An 11,876-nucleotide genomic window follows, 5' to 3' on the forward strand; every position below is an offset into this window, starting at 1 on the left:
CATAAGGAAAGTTCAGTTATTCATATCAAGCAAAGTGTCAACACTAGAAAATAAATGGTTTATTTCAGACCATTTGATAGACAAGTTACACAAGCCGTAACTGTAGAAATCTAACTAATTTAAAATGTTGGTCCAAGTAAACAACAGCAATCCTCGGCACACACACACACAATCTTTAGGGAAATCGTAAGGTTTCCCAACCCACAACAACCCCCCCCCCCTTCGTTCTCTACTCACACACTCAAATGTGTCTTAATCTTAGGGAATCCTTGAGCAGAGTGGTAACACTATTTAATACACAAAATTCAGTCTATTGCAGTGAGCTGAGGTTTGCAGCAACAGTGGAACACACAGTATCAGATGTACACAACACACCCTGTTAAACCCCCTGGGAGAGCCAATAGATGAAGCAGATTTACTGTAACATCAGGAGTGTTCTGTGTTCTGCTCTACCAAAGACATCTGAAATACAACATCATTACCCACCTTCCCTACACCCCACTGTCCCTGGAGGTCAATCATCAGCATCCTCCTCTTCCCTACACCCCACTGTCCCTGGAGGTCAATCATCAGCATCCTCCTCTTCCCTACACCCCACTGTCCCTGGAGGTCAATCATCAGCATCCTCCTCTTCCCTACACCCCACTGTCCCTGGAGGTCAATCATCAGCATCCTCCTCTTCCCTACACCCCACTGTCCCTGGAGGTCAATCATCAGCATCCTCCTCTTCCCTACACCCCACTGTCCCTGGAGGTCATTCATCAGCATCCTCCTCTTCCCTACACCCCACTGTCCCTGGAGGTCAATCATCAGCATCCTCCTCTTCCCTACACCCCACTGTCCCTGGAGGTCAATCATCAGCATCCTCCTCTTCCCTACACCCCACTGTCCCTGGAGGTCAATCATCAGCATCCTCCTCTTCCCTACACCCCACTGTCCCTGGAGGTCAATCATCAGCATCCTCCTCTTCCAAATGGCCTTGGTAGACCTCATTCCTCTTCCCTACACCCCAATGTTCCTGGAGGTCATTCATCAGCATCCTCCTCTTCCAAATGGCCTTGGTAGGCCTCATTCCTCTTCCCTACACCCCAATGTCCCTGGAGGTCATTCATCAGCATCCTCCTCTTCCAAATGGCCTTGGTAGGCCTCGTTCCTCTTCCCTACAACCCAATGTCCCTGGAGGTCATTCATCAGCATTCTCCTCTTCCAAATGGCCTTGGTAGGCCTCATTCCTCTTCCCTACACCCCACTGTCCCTGGAGGTCATTCATCAGCATCCTCCTCTTCCAAATGGCCTTGGTAGGCCTCATTCCTCTTCCCTACACGACGACACCCACGGGACGTCCATCAGAGAAGTTCAGGTTGATAAAGTCTGATCTTCAGCATCATGGTCCAGGTCCTGTTGCAGTCTGGTGAGTAACAGTGTCTCAGTCACGTCAGTGAGGCTGGTCTGTTGTGGTCAGTAGCTCCATTGTGGTTGGTCCTGTTGTGGTCAGTAGCTCCATTGTGGTTGGTCCTGTTGTGGTCAGTAGCTCCATTGTGGTTGGTCCTGTTGTGGTCAGTAGCTCCATTGTGGTTGGTCCTGTTGTGGTCAGTAGCTCCATTGTGGTTGGTCCTGTTGTGGTCAGTAGCTCCATTGTGGTTGGTCCTGTTGTGGTCAGTAGCTCCATTGTGGTTGGTCCTGTTGTGGTCAGTAGCTCCATTGTGGTTGGTCCTGTTGTGGTCAGTAGCTCCATTGTGGTTGGTCCTGTTGTGGTCAGTAGCTCCATTGTGGTTGGTCCTGTTGTGGTCAGTAGCTCCATTGTGGTTGGTCCTGTTGTGGTCAGTAGCTCCATTGTGGTTGGTCCTGTTGTGGTCAGTAGCTCCATTGTGGTTGGTCCTGTTGTGGTCAGTAGCTCCATTGTGGTTGGTCCTGTTGTGGTCAGTAGCTCCATTGTGGTTGGTTGGGGTGTAGCGAGGTCTGCAGGGACTTCATGTCCCTGAGCAGTGTTAGACTTTTCCTGCTACGGTCCCCCGGTCGAACCTTGACCGCCCCGGCAGAGCGACCGCGCGTGGTCACTGTGGTGGTCACCTTCACCTCTCCACTTTGCTTCTGACGAGCATCTCTCCTAAACCTCTTCACCTACACAGAGACAGAAAGTGACAGTGGAAAGACTCCATCAAATGTATGCGTTTGTGGATATGTTGAAGGCAAAACCACAGTTACATAGTTCTTAGTCATCAAACTGTGTGTGTGTGTACCTGTGCTTGGTGTGTGTGTGTGTGTGTACCTGTGCTTGGTGTGTACCTGTGCTTGGTGTGTACCTGTGCTTGGTGTGTGTGTGTGTGTACCTGTGCTTGGTGTGTGTGTGTGTGTACCTGTGCTTGGTGTGTGTGTGTGTACCTGTGCTTGGTGTGTGTGTGTGTACCTGTGCTTGGTGTGTGTGTGTACCTGTGCTTGGTGTGTGTGTGTGTACCTGTGCTTGGTGTGTGTGTGTGTGTACCTTGTGTGTACCTGTGCTTGTGTGTACCTGTGCTTGGTGTGTGTGTACCTGTGCTTGGTGTGTACCTGTACTTGGTGTGTGTGTGTGTGTGTACCTGTGCTTGTGTGTGTGTGTGTGTACCTGTGCTTGGTGTGTGTGTGTGTGTGTACCTGTGCTTGGTGTGTGTGTGTGTGTGTACCTGTGCTTGGTGTGTGTGTGTGTGTGTACCTGTGCTTGGTGTGTGTGTGTGTGTGTACCTGTGCTTGGTGTGTGTGTGTGTGTGTACCTGTGCTTGTGTGTGTGTGTGTGTGTACCTGTGCTTGGTGTGTGTGTGTGTGTGTACCTGTGCTTGGTGTGTGTGTGTGTGTGTACCTGTGCTTGTGTGTGTGTGTGTGTGTACCTGTGCTTTGTGTGTGTGTGTGTGTACCTGTGCTTGGTGTGTGTGTGTGTGTACCTGTGCTTGGTGTGTGTGTGTGTGTACCTGTGCTTGTGTGTGTGTGTGTACCTGTGTACCTGTGCTTGGTACCTGTGCTTGGTGTGTGTGTGTGTGTGTACCTGTGCTTGGTGTGTGTGTGTACCTGTGCTTGGTGTGTGTGTGTACCTGTGCTTGGTGTGTGTGTGTGTACCTGTGCTTGTGTGTGTGTGTGTGTGTGTACCTGTGCTTGGTGTGTGTGTGTGTACCTGTGTGTGTGTACCTGTGTGTGTGTGTGTGTGTGTACCTGTGCTTGGTGTGTGTGTGTGTGTACCTGTGCTTGGTGTGTGTGTGTGTGTGTACCTGTGCTTGGTGTGTGTGTGTGTGTGTACCTGTGCTTGTGTGTGTGTGTGTGTGTACCTGTGCTTGGTGTGTGTGTGTGTGTACCTGTGCTTGGTGTGTGTGTGTGTGTGTACCTGTGCTTGGTGTGTGTGTGTGTGTACCTGTGCTTGTGTGTGTGTGTGTGTACCTGTGTGTGTGTGTGTGTACCTTGGTGTACCTGTGTGTGTGTGTACCTGTGCTTGGTGTGTGTGTGTGTACCTGTGCTTGGTGTGTGTGTGTGTACCTTGGTGTGTGTGTGTGTACCTGTGCTTGGTGTGTGTGTGTGTACCTGTGCTTGGTGTGTGTGTGTGTACCTGTGCTTGGTGTGTGTGTACCTGTGCTTGGTGTGTGTGTGTGTACCTGTGCTTGGTGTGTGTGTGTACCTGTGCTTGGTGTGTGTGTGTACCTGTGCTTGGTGTCTGCGTAGCTTGCTGATCTGCTCTGCTTTTCTCTCCATTCTCCTGAGTAGAGTCTCCTGTTCTCTCTCCACCCCTCTCCTCTCCCGCTCACACACACAGGTCTCAGCCTGCCGCACCAACTCCTGCTGCTCACTGACACACACACACACACACACACACACACACACACATTTACATACACAACTGAGATAGCTATTCATGCTGAAACAAAGTCTCAGACTCTCTAACAGACAGACACACTCACAGACTCATGTGTCCCAGTTCATCCTGCAGGGCCAGCAGGAGGTCTGATAGCTCCTCCCCACAGGAAGAGGAGGAGCCGCTGCCATTGGCTGGCTGGGCCAGAGGGGTGTGGGAGAGGACGCGTGCGTTACATAGCTGGGGCTGATGCTGCTTCAGCAGGGAGAGAACAGACTGGACGTTGGCCCTGACCGAGTGACTGCACCCTACAGACTAGAGAGAGAGACAGAGATGACAGAGTGACTGCACCCTACAGTCTAGAGAGAGAGAGATGACAGAGTGACTGCACCCTACAGACTAGAGAGAGAGACAGAGATGACAGAGTGACTGCACCCTACAGACTAGAGAGAGAGACAGAGATGACAGAGTGACTGCACCCTACAGACTAGAGAGAGAGACAGAGATGACAGAGTGACTGCACCCTACAGACTAGAGAGAGAGACAGAGATGACAGAGTGACTGCACCCTACAGACTAGAGAGAGAGACAGAGATGACAGAGTGACTGCACCCTACAGACTAGAGAGAGAGACAGAGATGACAGAGTGACTGCACCCTACAGACTAGAGAGAGAGACAGAGATGACAGAGTGACTGCACCCTACAGACTAGAGAGACAGATGACAGAGTGACTGCACCCTACAGACTAGAGAGAGAGACAGAGATGACAGAGTGACTGCACCCTACAGACTAGAGAGAGAGACAGAGATGACAGAGTGACTGCACCCTACAGACTAGAGAGAGAGACAGAGATGACAGAGTGACTGCACCCCACAGACTAGAGAGAGAGACAGATGACAGAGTGACTGCACCCTACAGACTAGAGAGAGAGACAGATGACAGAGTGACTGCACCCTACAGACTAGAGAGAGAGACAGAGATGACAGAGTGACTGCACCCTACAGACTAGAGAGAGAGACAGAGATGACAGAGTGACTGCACCCTACAGACTAGAGAGAGAGACAGAGATGACAGAGTGACTGCACCCTACAGACTAGAGAGAGAGACAGAGATGACAGAGAGACTGCACCCTACAGACTAGAGAGAGAGATGACAGAGATGACAGAGTGACTGCACCCTACAGACTAGAGAGAGAGACAGAGATGACAGAGTGACTGCACCCTACAGACTAGAGAGAGAGATGACAGAGATGACAGAGTGACTGCACCCTACAGACTAGAGAGAGAGACAGAGATGACAGAGTGACTGCACCCTACAGACTAGAGAGAGAGATGACAGAGAGACTGCACCCTACAGACTAGAGAGATGACAGAGATGACAGAGTGACTGCACCCTACAGACTAGAGAGAGAGACAGAGATGACAGAGTGACTGCACCCTACAGACTAGAGAGAGAGACAGATGACAGAGTGACTGCACCCTACAGACTAGAGAGAGAGACAGAGATGACAGAGTGACTGCACCCTACAGACTAGAGAGATGACAGAGATGACAGAGTGACTGCACCCTACAGACTAGAGAGAGAGACAGAGATGACAGAGAGACTGCACCCTACAGACTAGAGAGAGAGACAGAGATGACAGAGTGACTGCACCCTACAGACTAGAGAGAGAGACAGAGATGACAGAGTGACTGCACCCTACAGACTAGAGAGAGAGACAGAGATGACAGAGTGACTGCACCCTACAGACTAGAGAGAGACAGAGATGACAGAGTGACTGCACCCTACAGACTAGAGAGAGACAGAGATGACAGAGTGACTGCACCCTACAGACTAGAGAGAGAGACAGAGATGACAGAGAGACTGCACCCTACAGACTAGAGAGAGAGACAGAGATGACAGAGTGACTGCACCCTACAGACTAGAGAGAGAGACAGAGATGACAGAGTGACTGCACCCTACAGACTAGAGAGAGAGACAGAGATGACAGAGTGACTGCACCCTACAGACTAGAGAGAGACAGAGATGACAGAGTGACTGCACCCTACAGACTAGAGAGAGAGACAGAGATGACAGAGTGACTGCACCCTACAGACTAGAGAGAGAGACAGATGACAGAGTGACTGCACCCTACAGACTAGAGAGAGAGACAGAGATGACAGAGTGACTGCACCCTACAGACTAGAGACAGATGACAGAGTGACTGCACCCTACAGACTAGAGAGAGACAGAGATGACAGAGTGACTGCACCCTACAGACTAGAGAGAGAGACAGAGATGACAGAGAGACTGCACCCTACAGACTAGAGAGAGAGACAGAGATGACAGAGTGACTGCACCCTACAGACTAGAGAGAGAGACAGAGATGACAGAGTGACTGCACCCCACAGACTAGAGAGAGACAGAGATGACAGAGTGACTGCACCCTACAGACTAGAGAGAGAGACAGATGACAGAGTGACTGCACCCTAGAGACTAGAGAGAGAGACAGAGATGACAGAGAGACTGCACCCTACAGACTAGAGAGTCAGTCTCTGGTATGTCTGCGTACAAAAATGTGTTCGTACCTTCCCTGCTACAAATGGGACGTCTCCTAGGCTCAGTCTGTAGTGTGGCTGTGTGTGTGAGGTCTGCTGCAGAACAGGTTTCTGGTAGAGCACACAAATTCACATCAGGAAAGGTGTTGTAGATATTGGTATGAATCAAAGGCTTTTTGGCCAATCAGATATGTGGCCTGAACAATTAGTTTAGTGTCTGTGTGAGAGGAGGATCACATCGACTGACATTCATCTCTAGCAGAAACACCAGCACCCAAAGGCTCATGGGAAGGCTGCTACCTTGGAGAGGAGTTTCTTCTCTCTGATTGTACTTCTGTCTTTGGGAAGGCGGGGCGACACAGACTGGATCAGGATACGATTGGCCTCCAGACCTGTCTGTAACTGAGGACCAGTGAGAAAACAGTGTGCAAAATAGTTGCAATTACACATCTCTAGAGTGCCTGTACCTGGTTGGCCTGTACCTGGTTGGCCTGTACCTGGTTGGCCTGTACCTGGTTGGCCTGTACCTGGTTGGCCTGTACCTGGTTGGCCTGTACCTGGTTGGCCTGGTCATGTGTGTGTGTTGTGTGTTGTGTGTTGTGTGTGTGTGTGTGTGCGTGTGTGTACCTGGTTGGCCTGGACCTGTGTGTGTGTGTGCGTGTGTTTGCGTGTGTTTGCGTGTGTGTACCTGGTTGGCCTGGTGTTGGACCAGTTTCCTCTGGTGTTCTTCTTGCAGCAGTTTCAGCTCCAACTCACGAATCTTCCTCTAAGACACACACATACAGACATCAGACCCACCATATCCTATTTGGGGTGAAAATGAGTTTGCGTGTGTGTGTGTACCTCTGCGTGGTTCTGTGTGCGGGTCAGTCTCTGGTATTCCTGCTCCAGTAGCTCCAGCTTCTCTAACTGGGCCTGGTGGGCGGAGTCAGGGGCGGGAGCAGCAGACCTGGTCATCTCCAGGGAAACCTGAAAGGGTCACTATGGTAACTGAGTACTACCGGAGCATCATACATACAGCTAGAGATCCTGTCGTTAGCCTGTCTCTCTGGGTTAGCATAGATAATGCTAGGTAAGGCGTATGCTAACCTGGCGTTTGAGCAGGGTTGTTCTGTCGGCCTCTGCGTTGCGGACCATCTTCCTCATGTACTCCAGTTGTCTGTCCAACAGCTTACAGCGAGCCACTGCTGCAGCCAGCTGAGTCACTAACACTGAGGGGACCGAGGGGAGAGAGAGACAGAGAGGGTGAGACAGGGGGCAGAAAGAGCATCTGTTTACTCTCAAACAAAACACTTACATATTTTGGAAAATTATCACGTCGCTCACCTTGGTTGGGTTCTGACTGGTTGCTGGTCTCTCTCTCGCGTGTGTCTGTGGGTTTGTGTGTGTCTCTCAGTGTGTGTGTGTCACTCCTTAGGGCAGTGTGTGAGGTCTCTTTCTCCAGGCTGTGTAAACTCCGCTCCGTTCTGCCTCTCTCCAACTCCAGCTTCCTGATCTTCTCCTGTAGGTTCATCAGAGCAGACAGGATCGCTACACACACACACACCACACACACACACCACACACACACACAATAATCCTCTTTGAGGTTGAATATCGTACCATCATATCTTGCCTTATCTGTTATCCCACACACTCAAGAGTTTAATTTATTATCCACCAGACATTCATGAGTAAAAACTTTATCAGCGAGAACTTCATTCAGCCACTCAGAAGAGTAGAGGTGATGAGTACAGTGATAGAGAGATGGGTGAAGGTAGGAGGATAGAGATGTGAGAGTGGGGATAGAGGGATGGCTGAAGGTAGATTGATAGAGATGTGAGAGTGGGGATAGAGGGATGGCTGAAGGTAGATTGATAGAGATGTGAGAGTGGGGATAGAGGGATGGCTGAAGGTAGATTGATAGAGATGTGAGAGTGGGGATAGAGGGATGGCTGAAGGTAGATTGATAGAGATTGGCCTGGGGATAGAGGGATGGCTGAAGGTAGATTGATAGAGATGTGAGAGTGGGGATAGAGGGATGGCTGAAGGTAGATTGATAGAGATGTGTTGTGGGGATAGTGGGATGGCTGAAGGTAGATTGATAGAGATGTGAGAGTGGGGATACCTGGATGGCCTGGTAGATTGATAGAGATGTGAGAGTGGGGATAGAGGGATGGCTGAAGGTAGATTGATAGAGATGTGTTTGAGTGGGGATACCTGGATGGCTGAAGGTAGATTGATAGAGATGTGAGTTGGGGATAGAGGGATGGCTTAGATTGATAGAGATTTCAGCTGGGGATAGAGGGATGGCTGAAGGTAGATTGATAGAGATGTGAGAGTGGGGATAGAGGGATGGCTGAAGGTAGATTGATAGAGATGTGAGAGTGGGGATAGAGGGATGGCTGAAGGTAGATTGATAGAGATGTGAGAGTGGGGATAGAGGGATGGCTGAAGGTAGATTGATAGAGATGTGAGAGTGGGGATAGAGGGATGGCTGAAGGTAGATTGATAGAGATGTGAGAGTGGGGATAGAGGGATGGCTGAAGGTAGATTGATAGAGATGTGAGAGTGGGGATAGAGGGATGGCTGAAGGTAGATTGATAGAGATGTGAAACCTGGGGATAGAGGGATGGCTGAAGGTAGATTGATAGAGATGTGAGCATGGGGATAGAGGGATGGCTAGTAGATTGATAGAGATGTGAGAGTGGGGATAGAGGGATGGCTGAAGGTTAGATTGATAGAGATGTGAGAGTGGGGATAGAGGGATGGCTGAAGGTAGATTGATAGAGATGTGAGAGTGGGGATAGAGGGATGGCTGAAGGTAGATTGATAGAGATCTTGAGATGGGGATAGAGGGATGGCTGAAGGTAGATTGATAGAGATGTGAGAGTGGGTATAGAGGGATGGGTGAAGGTAGATTGATAGAGATGTGAGAGTGGGTATAGAGGGATGGGTGAAGGTAGGAGGATAGAGATGTGAGAGTGGGGATCGAGGGATGGCTGAAGGAAGGAGGATAGAGATGTGAGAGTGGGGATAGAGGGATGGGTGAAGGTAGGAGGATAGAGATGTGAGAGTGGGTATAGAGGGATGGGTGAAGGTAGGAGGATAGAGATGTGAGAGTGGGTATAGAGGGATGGGTGAAGGTAGGAGGATAGAGATGTGAGAGTGGGTATAGAGGGATGGGTGAAGGTAGGAGGATAGAGATGTGAGAGTGTGTATAGAGGGATGGGTGAAGGTAGGAGGATAGAGATGCGAGAGTGGGGATAGGGGGATGGCTAAAGGAAGGAGGATAGAGATGTGAGAGTGGGGATAGAGGGATGGCTCAAAATAGGAGGATAAAGATGAGAGAGTGGGGATAGAGGGATGGGTGAAGGTAGGAGGATAGAGATGTGAGAGTGGGTATAGAGGGATGGCTGAAGGTAGATTGATAGAGATGTGAGAGTGGGTATAGAGGGATGGGTGAAGGTAGGAGGATAGAGATGTGAGAGTGGGGATCGAGGGATGGCTAAAGGAAGGAGGATAGAGATGTGAGAGTGGGGATAGAGGGATGGCTCAAAATAGGAGGATAAAGATGAGAGAGTGGGGATAGAGGGATGGGTGAAGGTAGGAGGATAGAGATGTGAGAGTGGGTATAGAGGGATGGCTGAAGGTAGATTGATAGAGATGTGAGAGTGGGGATAGAGGGATGGCTGAAGGTAGATTGATAGAGATGTGAGAGTGGGGATAGAGGGATGGAGGGATGGCTGGTAGAAGGATAGAGATGTGAGAGTGGGGATAGAGGGATAGAGGGATGGCTGGTAGAAGGATAGAGATGTGAGAGTGGGGATAGAGGGATGGCTGGTAGAAGGATAGAGATGTGAGAGTGGGGATAGAGGGATGGCTGGTAGAAGGATAGAGATGTGAGAGTGGGGATAGAGGGATGGCTGGTAGAAGGATAGAGATGTGAGAGTGGGGATAGTTGAAGGTGGAAGGATAGAGATGTGAGAGTGGGGATAGAGGGATAGCGTTTAGCAGAGCCTCTGTTAATAGGCTGTGGTGTCATGTGTCACCTGCTGTTGCCATGGAGACCAGCCTCACCACACAACCACAATGGAAACTGTCTCACCCACACACAATTTGGTTCTAGCAGCAGTGCAGGTAGTGATTGGTTACCTGCACTGCTGCTTTCTGGGAATGCCTTGCTGGACAGTGTCTGGCAGGGTGTGTGTGTGTTGCGAGTTGTGAGTGTGTAGGAGGGTAGAGCGGTGTTGATGAAGGGGCGGCCTGCGGGGTAGTCTTTGTAGGAGGGTAGAGACAGAATGTCAGACATCACACCGACAGAGAGCTCCTGCAGACAGACAGAGACAGTCAGGGAACCACCATTTCTAACACCATGATATTACTGTTCCCAACACCAATAATATTATTAATATTATTACTACCAAACACTACAAACTGTCTCCCATTCTAATGATCGAGTCAATTCCTTAGGACTGTCCCCCAAAACAAAAGCCACACACTCCCCTCTACATCACCAATAGAATGATCTGGTACACAGCTACTAACGTTTAGTGGTGTTCAATTTAATTCAGTGTTGCACAGAAAGGCCGACTATGGTCACTCTCACTTTAACCATAACATTATTGACTAGCTCTTAGCTTAAAGCAAACTTCGCTTGCTAGCTAAGTAAAGACAAGAAGCTGTGTCAAATGGTTAACGATAGCTTGCTGAAAAACACCTAGTTGGATCTGAAGCAAACATGCAATGTACAATAGTTAACATTAACTAGCTAAACTTTACTCCATTAAAATGCAAGCTAAGTTAGCTGGCTAACTAGTCAACACGGGTTTGTTGAGTTGGATAGCTAACGTTAGCCTGCTCGCTATGTTTACCTTCTCTCGCCCGACGGATGGTTTTGACACTCTCTCCATTGATGGCAACCAACTATAGCTACCTGCCGGCCGAGCTAGCTACATGGCTAACGTTTTTATCCGTACGGTCTCTTCAATTCAGAACGAGCACATAAACATTAAATATAAAATGTCAAGGCAGCATTTTTACCATAATTTATGGGACGCAGAAAACAAAACACCGCGCGAAGACTGAACGCGGAAGTTCCCCTCGGCGCTTCGTCGAGATGACGTCACACGGCGTACAGCGGCTCGGGCTTCTCTCCAAAATACGGTCCAGACCTGTGTGTACATGACGAGTGCATGGTGCTATCTGTGGCTGTGTGGGTCAATAGCTCAGAGGTTACATCAACCAGAATTGACACAGCAGATCCTCCCTCTGACTTGGGAAATAAACGAGAGAAGAACAAACACATTTAGCCTTTACTGAAAGGCAGCAAAAGCAACAGAAACACAACAGTGTAATGTTACAGCTTCACTCATCCACAGCAGCCCACGTGCCTCCGCTGAAGGCTTACCAGCTGTCAATTCTTTACAGAATGAATCGCTCAGGTAATTAGGTCTGTATGAAACACACACACTGTTTCTCCTGCTTAGTCATGTAGAACAGAAAGGGCCTCATTATCCAGGACTCTGTGTGTGTATGTGAACAGTTAA

At 49.5% G+C, this 11,876-nt stretch overlaps 1 protein-coding gene and 2 long non-coding RNA genes across 21 annotated transcripts; 1 reads left to right on the forward strand and 2 right to left on the reverse strand.

Annotated features, from left to right (window-relative positions):
• Positions 1-39: 39 nt before the first annotated feature.
• On the reverse strand, positions 40-11,750 carry cep57 (centrosomal protein 57). 3 transcript variants are annotated; one of them, XM_052468152.1, is made up of 11 exons: positions 11,202-11,735; positions 10,483-10,657; positions 7,675-7,878; positions 7,438-7,559; positions 7,192-7,317; positions 7,037-7,114; positions 6,649-6,750; positions 6,379-6,459; positions 3,918-4,126; positions 3,661-3,805; positions 40-2,121 (listed from the first exon to the last, which is right to left on the reverse strand). In XM_052468152.1, exons 1-11 carry the CDS (start codon positions 11,238-11,240, stop codon positions 1,921-1,923), a joined length of 1,482 nt encoding a protein of 493 aa, XP_052324112.1. In that variant the 5' UTR covers positions 11,241-11,735; the 3' UTR covers positions 40-1,920. The 3 variants fall into 3 exon arrangements, with proteins under 3 accessions (XP_052324112.1, XP_052324114.1, XP_052324113.1); XM_052468153.1 differs by lacking the exons at positions 40-2,121; positions 11,202-11,735 and adding exons at positions 2,205-2,387; positions 3,499-3,568 and having other exon boundaries at positions 3,638-3,805; positions 10,380-10,527; XM_052468154.1 differs by lacking the exons at positions 3,661-3,805; positions 3,918-4,126 and having other exon boundaries at positions 11,202-11,750.
• On the reverse strand, positions 2,613-3,369 carry LOC127908799 (uncharacterized). Its single transcript, XR_008068479.1, has 3 exons — positions 3,181-3,369; positions 2,889-2,942; positions 2,613-2,747 (listed from the first exon to the last, which is right to left on the reverse strand). It is a non-coding gene; the product is annotated as an uncharacterized LOC127908799 (long non-coding RNA).
• On the forward strand, positions 7,891-10,362 carry LOC127908797 (uncharacterized). 17 transcript variants are annotated; one of them, XR_008068455.1, is made up of 4 exons: positions 7,891-8,288; positions 8,647-8,876; positions 9,750-9,933; positions 9,980-10,362. It is a non-coding gene; the product is annotated as an uncharacterized LOC127908797 (long non-coding RNA). The 17 variants fall into 17 exon arrangements; XR_008068459.1 differs by lacking the exon at positions 9,750-9,933 and adding an exon at positions 9,382-9,421 and having other exon boundaries at positions 8,647-8,830; positions 10,117-10,362; XR_008068460.1 differs by lacking the exon at positions 9,750-9,933 and adding an exon at positions 9,382-9,421 and having other exon boundaries at positions 8,647-8,830; positions 10,160-10,362.
• Positions 11,751-11,876: the final 126 nt, after the last annotated feature.

The sequence above is a fragment of the Oncorhynchus keta genome, chromosome 18, assembly GCF_023373465.1.
Source record: "Oncorhynchus keta strain PuntledgeMale-10-30-2019 chromosome 18, Oket_V2, whole genome shotgun sequence".
Classification (NCBI taxonomy): Eukaryota; Metazoa; Chordata; class Actinopteri; order Salmoniformes; family Salmonidae; genus Oncorhynchus; species Oncorhynchus keta.

What these genes read in the sequence shown, in the direction of transcription:
- cep57 (XM_052468152.1), bottom strand. Translation starts at nt 11,240, where the DNA reads ATGGAGAGAGTGTCAAAACCATCCGTCGGGCGAGAGAAG. An exon ending in CATCCGTCGGGCGAGAGAAG is followed by an intron (nt 10,658 to 11,201) that starts GTAAACATAGCG and finishes GTCTGTCTGCAG; the next exon opens with GAGCTCTCTGTCGGTGTGAT. An exon ending in CAACCCTGCTCAAACGCCAG is followed by an intron (nt 7,318 to 7,437) that starts GTTAGCATACGC and finishes TGACCCTTTCAG; the next exon opens with GTTTCCCTGGAGATGACCAG.